General features: G+C 38.7%; 1 protein-coding gene across 10 annotated transcripts; it reads left to right on the forward strand.

Annotated features, from left to right (window-relative positions):
- On the forward strand, window positions 3,364–7,723 carry LOC109725250 (glutathione S-transferase 2-like). 10 transcript variants are annotated; one of them, XM_020254365.1, is made up of 10 exons: window positions 3,364–3,457; window positions 3,818–3,920; window positions 4,081–4,107; window positions 4,777–4,828; window positions 4,991–5,205; window positions 5,459–5,544; window positions 5,684–5,755; window positions 6,474–6,527; window positions 6,606–6,699; window positions 7,506–7,723. In XM_020254365.1, exons 5-10 carry the CDS (start codon window positions 5,142–5,144, stop codon window positions 7,556–7,558), a joined length of 423 nt encoding a protein of 140 aa, XP_020109954.1. In that variant the 5' UTR covers window positions 3,364–3,457; window positions 3,818–3,920; window positions 4,081–4,107; window positions 4,777–4,828; window positions 4,991–5,141; the 3' UTR covers window positions 7,559–7,723. The 10 variants fall into 10 exon arrangements, with proteins under 10 accessions (XP_020109954.1, XP_020109969.1, XP_020109950.1 ...); XM_020254380.1 differs by having other exon boundaries at window positions 5,003–5,205; XM_020254361.1 differs by having other exon boundaries at window positions 3,818–4,107.

The raw sequence follows: 9,450 nt of genomic DNA on the forward strand, positions 1-9,450 counted from the left end.
AGGCTGGTACTGTGCCGATGGAGTCCCCTGGCCGGCGGCTGGTAGAGCCGGTGCCGATGCAGTAGACGGTGCCGGTGACGAACCCCTCGGGCACTCGGTCCGAAAGTGGCGCTCCTGGCCACACAAAAAGCACCTCCCTCCCCGCTGAGGACACTGCGGTGGAACGTGGGGACCACCACAGATCACACACTGGGAGGTCGGCGTCGATCGGAACCTCCACGGTAAGCTGCTGAGCCGCGACCACGCTGTTGGCTCCTAGGATGCTTCGGCGGCCTCCTAGAGTGCACCTGGCTCGCACTCTCAGCCGCAGGCCTCTTGGCCTTCCCTTTGTCCCTAGCCTCTCGCTGCTCCTGGACATCCGCCGCGTCGCTCTCCACAATGAGCGCGCGATCCACCACCTCCCGGTAGGTTTGGAGGTTAGAGGATTGCACNAATACTGCTCTAGCTCTAGTGCCTTTAATCACAATTATACCTGCCACGACGTCATCGGGTGCTGTAGGTTACTGCTCCTCCACCTGAACGGCGAAAACCCGGCCGCTAGGCGCTCGTGATCCCTTCGGCTGACGCGGTGATGATGCGCGCCCAGCCGACATCGCTGCTGGTAACCGCGCAAGCTGTCTCGGGGTAGACGGTGCTGATGCAGCCGTCGGCGCAGACGACGTCCAGCTCGGGCACTCCCGGATAAGATGTCCCGGTTGGCCGCACTTGAAACACTTGCCATCGCGTTGCGGGCAAGTCGACACTCGGTGCTCTCCGCCACAAATGACGCACCGAGGTGGTCTACAGCTCCTCACCTGCTGTCGGGGATACCGAGGGGGTTTCGTTTCCGCCTCGGAGGCCGAGACAACATTGTAGTAAGTGCCGAGAAGCGTTCTTAGAGCCTCGACATCGTGGAAAGGTGGGTGGTGTCATCCCGAAGCAACCGGGTTCCTCTCTATGTCTTAGCACACCATGATTTTGCATCTCTTGCATGTTGCATTGTAGTATTGCATTGTATTCCATTCCTTATGCTTTCTAATTGATATCATAGTGTGAGTTGAATGCTTGGTATTATGGATAGTGTCACGCCCCCGCCCCGAGGCCGCTACCAGTTTGGTCCGGCCCGGGCGCGGCGGACGGACGCCGAACGAATAGGACCTCCCCTGTCCGCCCAGGGCCAAACAACTAGATCAAGTACAATTAAGCGCCCAGGAAATGCTTAAATAATATACATGATCAATACGATGCACACAAGTGCACTACAACTAAGAGCAAAAACCACAAGTGATATACAAGTGTATAAATAGAGAGAGTCTATCTATTACAACCATTCAATAGTTACATCATTTGGTTACATTACATTTTCATCTTCCAAAATGTAAATACTTGTTCTTCTCAAAATACAAGTAGCCCTCCATTTCTATCCAAAATATACATCTTCTAGTACACGAGGGTACTCTATATGCAAAAGGAAAGCTACTAACTATTCACTTAGGGCGCTATGCCCTTGCCGCGATTCTCGCTCGGCTCGCCCCTGTGTGTACCTGTACCCCAAAATCATATGGGGTGAGAACTATATAAATATAGTTCCCAATGGGTTCGGCCGCCAACTCCGCCGGTTTTCCCACTAGGTCTAAGCTGGCACGGATAGAGAGATAGATAGATATATAGAGAAATAAACTGCAACTACTCTATCATGCCACCAATGATAACGATGCATGCAACAACTACTATTATGCTAGTACATGTCACTACAAAAAAGTAGTGCATTTGTTACGGATTTAAATTTCGTATGTCACCAAAAAAGCTTTTAGTTACAAAATAGAAAAAAAACTGTCACAAAAAATAAGGGACTGGGGCTTGAACCCGCAACCTTTACATTACTTTAATCCCTCTCAACCACTATACCACAACTAATGTTTCTTAAAATATCAATACCCTTTTTATTTATTCGTATTTCCGCGTTATATTTTAAGTTCCAAAACCTCACCTAATTCCATTAGCATACCGCAACATTTTTTTTTTTTTTCCCAAACCTTTCCCATTCGTATCCAGTTCTTGTTCCTGCCGAGATCTCCGGCGATTGCCGCCGGAGAGATCTCCGGCGATCACCACGCGGGATCGGAGGGGATGGGAGCCGCTGCGGAGCCTCGCCACTCCCTGCCGCAGCACACCACGAGCACGGTGGCGGTCAAAAGCGCGGCAGTGCACCTGCTGTTCGGGCTCTACATCCTGAGCACCGCCGTCGCCTCCGACCTCTCGCAGGCGGCCGCCGACTGCTTCCAACCGTCCACCTTCAACTTCGCCACCGCCGAGCAGGAGAGGAAGGGGGGAAGACTGTCGTCCTCGCCCACTCGCTGCAGCCGCCGATCGTCCTCGTCCACAGCATCTTCGGCTTCGGCAAAGGGGGTATCTTTTTTTTATTATGATTTTTTTTTTATTTTCACCCGCTAAGTGTTCGGTGAAATGCCCGTGTGAAATATTTCCTTCGGAGCTTAACCTCAACTATGCTACTATTCTGAATCGGCTTTTGCCTGACCTTTCAAAATGTAGATTTTACTATCCGACCTTTCAATTTGGTAGAATTTTCAAATTTAAATGATCAATTTATACATGGCGAATTATAGGGACTAAACTTGTAAAGATAAATGATCGAGGGGTGGATGGATTGAGTTGGGTGTATGTTTTCGCCTGTTAGGTGTTTGATGAAATGTCTATGCGAAAAAAAAAAATTGTGGGGGATTTTTCTTTTTCTTTTTCTTTTTTTTTATGTACAGAACTTAGGTTTTGAACTATGAACTATTTTGAATTTGCTATCCAAACGTTCAAAATTTTAATTTTACTGCTGAACCTTTTAATTTGTCCGAACTTTAGAATTTAAGCTAGTTTCTTACTTTTAATAAAATTTACAGTTGCGAGAATTACGAGAAGGATACCAATTAAACTTGTAAAGATAAACAACGTATTTAAATTTTGAAGATGAAGTGTCGTTCATTGATTCAGATCAAACAAATTGAAAGGTTGGATAGTAAAATTAAAATTTTGAAAGATTGAATAGCCGACTCAAAATAGTGTATAGTTCAGGTAATTTTCATATAGTTTTTTTTTTCTTTCTTTGTTAAAATGTGTAGGCACCACCTAAACATTTTCACTGCTTACTAGCCATTTGATGTAGCTACTTTTGTTAACAATTGAAACTGCCACGTGCATCTTTCGTGTTCTAACAAAATTACAAAAATTGCTAACGGAAGGAGCTAAATCAAGCGGTTAGTAAGTAGAGAAGTGCAAATCGAATAAAAAAAGAAGTTTAGGGGGTCAAATTTATTTATTTATTTATTTATTTATTTATTGTAATTTTATTTTGTTTGATTGATTGGTTGGAGAGGCTCGGAGGGCTCTCGTACTTCGCCGGAGCGGAGAAAAAGGATCATCGCGTTCTCGTGCCGGATTTGGGGTCTTTGACCAGCGTTCATGATAGGTTGATACGAATAATTCTTACTTGGAATAAAAACTCTTCATCATTTTGATTTTGTTATTGGTTGTGTCGTCAACTTTTTATCGTTTTGATTTGAGTTACTTTTCTAAATTGATGTGGAAAAATTCATTGAAAACTAATGATTTTGTCAGCTATTAGTCGTTAACTATGATGAATTCTACAGTTTCGTCGGCTAAAAATGTGTTCAGATCAATGTCAGGTTTAGCAAAATTTCCAATTTTATTTGATAGAAATAGAAGAAACAGTTTGAGTGGTCTATTTCAAAATCGTTTGTAGTTGAGAGAATTCGCGTATGTGTTTGGTTATTGATAAAAGATGGGATTTGGGGAATTTATTTTTCAGGGCACGTGAATTGTTCTATTATTTGAAAGGAGGGCAAGTAGACTATGGAGAGAGCATAGCAGGATTTATGGCCATTCCAGATTTGGGAGAATTTACGAAGAAGGTATCAAAAAAAAATTTTAAAAAAAAATCAAAAGCTAAAGAAAGAACGAGGCAACCCCATTTGTTCCCTGTCTCTCTCCCCCTCTCCATTCTCTCTTCCTTTATATCTCCATTCGAGGGTTTCGTTTTTGTATCCTAACCTCTCTCTCTTCGGCTTCGAGATCTGAGGTGGTGGTGACTCGATAGAGGTGAGCTTCCCATGATCCTGGATCTTTTTTTTTTTTTTTTTTTTTTTTTTTTTTTTTTCTTTTTAGGGTTTTAGATCTATGTTTTAGCTCACATTTTGTGTATTTTTTGTTGGAATCAAAGGATTATATTTGAAGACGCTTTTTTTCTACTTAATATTTGATTCGTTCGGTTTTGATCCAGCGTTTTCTTTAGTGTTATGAGATCGTGTTAACTAACCTACGGGGTAGGAGCTGTTTTAGCCGATTTTCGCTTTTCTCACCCATTTTCTAATGATTTCATATGCTCTTTTCAGATCTGATCTCATGTCTAGGTCGTAATCTGTGTCAGTATCTAGAAACTAAGCTATTACGAAACTCTGCTTTGCATTATTTAATAGTGGTCGTAACGGGGAATCGGGGATATAGAATTGTAGAACCTTTTCAGGAAACTAAAATGTTATTCCTAGATTTCTGGTGATCGGTCTTGTTTTTAGGTAGATATATGAGACGGCTAGCTACAGGATCTTGCGATTAGTTTTTGGATCCACATCTTTTTCCTCAAAAGATCATGTATATATATGCTCGTTGTTGTTCTTATGTAGTTTGGTTTCTTAGAAAATAAGTTGATATTCATGCCTGGGCAACGTAAGAAACAAAAATTTTAAAATAAATTTCTTGCGTGTTATTCAGGTTGGTTGACTCCAGCAGGTTCAATCTGACTGTTAGTGGTAACACTTTGATCGTAAGTATATTTTACATCATTAGAAACACTTTCATTGTTAGTTCAATCTGATGCTGGGAGTTACAGTCGAGTACTTTGATTTGAAGCACACTATATTATTATACTTAGTGGAAGTTTAGAAGAAGTTTCAGCTGTTAGGTAAATCTGATGCTGGTTGCATAGTTTTTGTTGCAGAGGAAAGGAGCTTTTAGAGCACTGACGAGTAAACTATTCGATAGGGAGCGCACAATCATGGAATATTCCTGTTGTCTATTCCTACTATACACAGTTTTTTTTATTATAGTTTTTTATTATAGTATTTTTTTTTTCTTGCATGAAAGGGTTGGATTATGAGTACAAAGCAGTGAACCTTCTAAAAGGCGAGCAATCGAATCCAGGTATGAAGAAGCTAATCTAATTTTTTTTTTTATGGAACTAGGAAGTAGATTTCACAATTAAGTGTGTTTGACAGTAACATTGCACCAGTAATATCATTGAAACTTGTTTTTTTTAAGGTTCACTTTTGCAAATAATGCTTATCTATTTTTGTCTATTATAATATAAATGAGAAATCTTTTGCCTCAATTATAGATACTATGCGAAGGTAATCCATTTTGAACCTTTTTTTTTTTTAACTATTGTTCATTGCAGAGTTTGAGAAGATCAATCCCGTTAAATATGTCCCTGCACTGGTTGATGGGGATGTTGTAGTTGCTGATTTGTTTGCAATCATATTGGTGAATATAAGATTTATGGCTATTTATGCTTTAAATATTAGCATAACTTGTGGGATTTTTGTTTAATAGATATCATGATAATGGAAATTCATGGGATTAGATTGTTATTCAGTAAAATTGTTTTCTTTGGATTTGGCAGTATTTGGAAGACAAGTATCCCCAGAATCCTCTTTTACCTCAAGATCTTAAAAAGAAAGCCTTGAATCTTCAGGTAATAACCTGCTGCCAATGCCATTCTTCGATTATCCTCGGTGGTGTCATGCTGGTTTCATTTTTATGCTATTAATTGTTTCTATCCGTCTCGAACAATCATATGGAAGTCAATTAATCTCATGGCGTAAAAGTTCTTCTAACTGTTGAAAACAAATTCTTTGGACAGTTTTGAAAAACTTTCGATTTCCAGAAAGCAGAAAAAACATGTTCTAAGGACTAAGAAAAAGGAACGAAAGAAACGACTTGCTTTCTGTTGTGCTATCTTTACTGTTGCTAAATGCTATACGCTTTAAGTTTCTAAAAGAATTGCTTCATTAATTCCCAACTGATTTTATGCGTTAGTCTGCTACGGTCAACTGAGAACAAAATTTTATTTCAAAGAAAGGGTCTAGAAGTACTTCTTTTTATAAAGTTTCACATCAGTTGATTTACGGTGACTATGAAACTTCATTATTGTTTTCTTCAGCTTTCTTTCTTGCTTTATTAGGTTTTTCCTTTCTAATATGTTAAATTATGTCTGCAGACTTGGCTAGCTATCAACTTTCTTTCTGCATGACTTTGTTATTTTACGCATTTAATAGATTCAATGATTTGAAGCCCATTCATTGACATTTTCACTGCCTTTATTTGCTTGTTTTGTAAATTCACAAATACATGATAGTTATCTCCGCTCCTGATATAATATGTAAATATCTCTTCAAAATTTCTCATCACAGATAGCAAGTGTTGTCAGTTCAGGTATTCGGCCATTTCAGAATCTTCTTGTACTGGTGAGTTACGAGCTGCAGGGCCCCTACTATAGAGAACTCAGTTCATATCGTTAAAAATCATTTTATACTTGCTGATAGATTAATATAACTTTTCAGCAATACATTAAGGAAAATCTTGGTGCTGAGAAAAAACTTCCATGGGTTCAACTTCATATCAACAAAGGCTTCACGGGTTAGCTTATATCCGTTATCTTCTTGTAAATGAATAAAATCTTTCGGTATGTTGTTGAGAACATAACATGAGAGATAGACATAGACCTTCGTACATTTGCATGTGTTCTTGTTACCGTGTGCTGTCTTCTTGAGTTTGTTCATTGTTCTGTTGATTTCTGCCCTTCTATCAGTGTTGTATGTTATTTGATATGGATACATATTATAGAATCTTCAAAACTGCTAAAAAACTTGCTAAAGTTACATCTCCAATATGATTTACTCCTATTGATAATGCCTTTTAATCAACATCAGTTGGTCAATATGTAGATAAAGAAATTTCCATTTTGTAGCATCAGAAAAGGCTGCAGCAACTTAGGTTTTCATAAGAGTGTTGGTGTGAAAATTATGTTCAAACTGTGGGGACTGACAACTTAGGTGATAATCTTGTTACTGAAGTTGACTTTTAGGTTATTAATCTTGATTAATCTGGTTATTTGTTGAATCTTATTTTGTTGTCTTGCTAGTTTCATTTGTCATTCTAGACATCTAGTTTTAGATGAATTTGATGAACATATATGCTAGTTATTTTGTTGAATGTTATTTATTTTTTTGCTAGTTTCTAGCTTTATATTTTAGTTAGTTTCTAGTTTTATTTTGTTAAATTAAATTAGAAATCATTAGAAGATGAGAAAAGAGCATACGTTGAGAAAAAAAATGGAGCTCCATTGGATCATACTTATCCTTAACATCAATATTTTATTTTTATTTTATCTTTCTTTTAGATTTCAATTTTGTCTAATTATATTTGTTTTTAATTCATTGCAGGTAAGGATGAGTGGTGCAATTTCTACAAAGTATTAGTATTCGACGATTCTTAATTTTGGATGTGGACTATGTAATCAAATGTATTTATTTTAGATTGAATCATTTAGTTTGAATTTGAAAACTATTTGTCATGTAGTTAAAAAATTGGAGATATTGGGAGGTATTTTGTACGACGAATGTGAGAATATTAATGTCTTTTCGTTATTAGAACTTAAAAATCTCGTCGATTTGCTTTTATCATAATATCAGTTGGTTGCTTGGAACTGTATCAAATATTATTGCAGTTTGTATTATTATTAAAATAGAATTTTGTAAAACATTATGATATATTTTTGTTATTAGAGAACGTTTTATGATCGACAATATAGTGACAAATTTTGTTGTTACTAAATATTAGTGACAATATATCGGTGACAAATATTATCATTATAAATGCAATATTCTGTGACAAACTTTATTATCACTAAATATTAGTGTGTAGTAAATAATTATCGTCATAAATGCAATATTTAGTGACGGATAGTGACGTCACTAACTATTAGTGACAGCATATGTTGTCACCTAAGATTACTACTTTTAATATTCAACCATTTCGTAAATATTATTTGGTGACAAATAAGTAATATTTAGTGACAAAATTAATTTGTCATTAATACTATTTTTAGTGACAATATTTTTTTTTCCGTCACAAAATCTATTTGCCACGGGACCTACCGTGACAACTTATAGTGACGGTATTTATCGTCACTAAAACTATTAGTGACAAATTTTTATTTTTAGTGACAACTTTTTACCATCACTTATATATCGTTTTCTTGTAGTATCATGTCATGAGTATAGAAAAGTACATAGCAATGCAAACTACAACATACACTATGTCTACTCAAGATAATAATGCAAATCTATTATGCATTTCATGTTTATTACCCAATCTACTTGGCTAACCCGTAGGTTAAACCCTCGACTCACTCTCAATCTCCTAGGTGAGGAGAAGCTGCACTCGCACACCGAGACCGTAGGTCACGCCCCGGGACCGCTGCCAATTTGGCCCGACCCGAGCACGTCAAACAGACGCCGAACGGACAGAGTTTTCCCTATCCGCCCAAGGCTCATCACATGCACATTTTCAACAATAAAGAAAAGCATTAGCGGAAACATACACAACGGCTTACTCGAGGGTNCTCTCCTTATGGGACCGGTCTCTGGGGGACCGGTCTCTCAGGCAGAGACCGGTTCCCGAGAGCTATCCTTCCAGGACTTAGCCGATTTTTCGGCTGTCTCATTCTGCACGCGTTCGGGGACCGGTCTCTCCCACCAGGGACCGGTCCCCGAGAGCTGAAAATCTGCAGTTTTGCAGAATTTGATTCTTTAGCTCTCGAAAACCTCCCGTAACTCACTTTTGATCATTTCAACACCTTCGGACTTTCCGAAGTGCACCATTCTCGCACTTTGGTCAATTTGACTAAAGTTCGATATTTATTCTCCGAATTTTCGGTATATTACACCGTATGCGGGACAACTACGTCTGCCTCTAGTGAAGTACTCCGGAGACTCGTGCTTCGGTGGAGCGACCACCGACAAGCGAAAACAGACTACTGAGTATGATCCAATCCTCTGAAGAGGATACCCTATCTATTAAGGTCAATGTGCCTCTGCTGCACAGTATACAATGCATCCTAGATGCCGGGATCTCTACTATCCCTAGGATCATGTCATGTTTACTACACTAGACTCGATGCAACTCGTTTAGTCATTGTAGTAATGTTCTTTAACTAGTTGACATGCCACTCGTCCAATTAGTGTTTCTACTACACTAGTTCAATGCCAGTTTACTAGGCTATCATATGTCCAAGTTCGGCTCTTTATGCCATTATAGGATTTCCATGTCACAAGACCCAATTCTCATGCTACCCTAGTCCATGTGTCCAACTCATAGTTACACTAC

Source organism: Ananas comosus, linkage group 2 (genome assembly GCF_001540865.1).
Source record: "Ananas comosus cultivar F153 linkage group 2, ASM154086v1, whole genome shotgun sequence".
NCBI lineage: Eukaryota > Viridiplantae > Streptophyta > Magnoliopsida > Poales > Bromeliaceae > Ananas > Ananas comosus.

Excerpts from the sequence above, each read along its gene's own strand:
- LOC109725250 (XM_020254361.1), top strand. The coding sequence starts at position 5,142 with ATGAAAGGGTTGGATTATGAGTACAAAGCAGTGAACCTTCTAAAAGGC. Across the intron at positions 5,756-6,473 it reads AGAAAGCCTTGAATCTTCAG|ATAGCAAGTGTTGTCAGTTC; the intron begins GTAATAACCTGC and ends TTCTCATCACAG. Across the intron at positions 6,700-7,505 it reads TATCAACAAAGGCTTCACGG|GTAAGGATGAGTGGTGCAAT; the intron begins GTTAGCTTATAT and ends AATTCATTGCAG.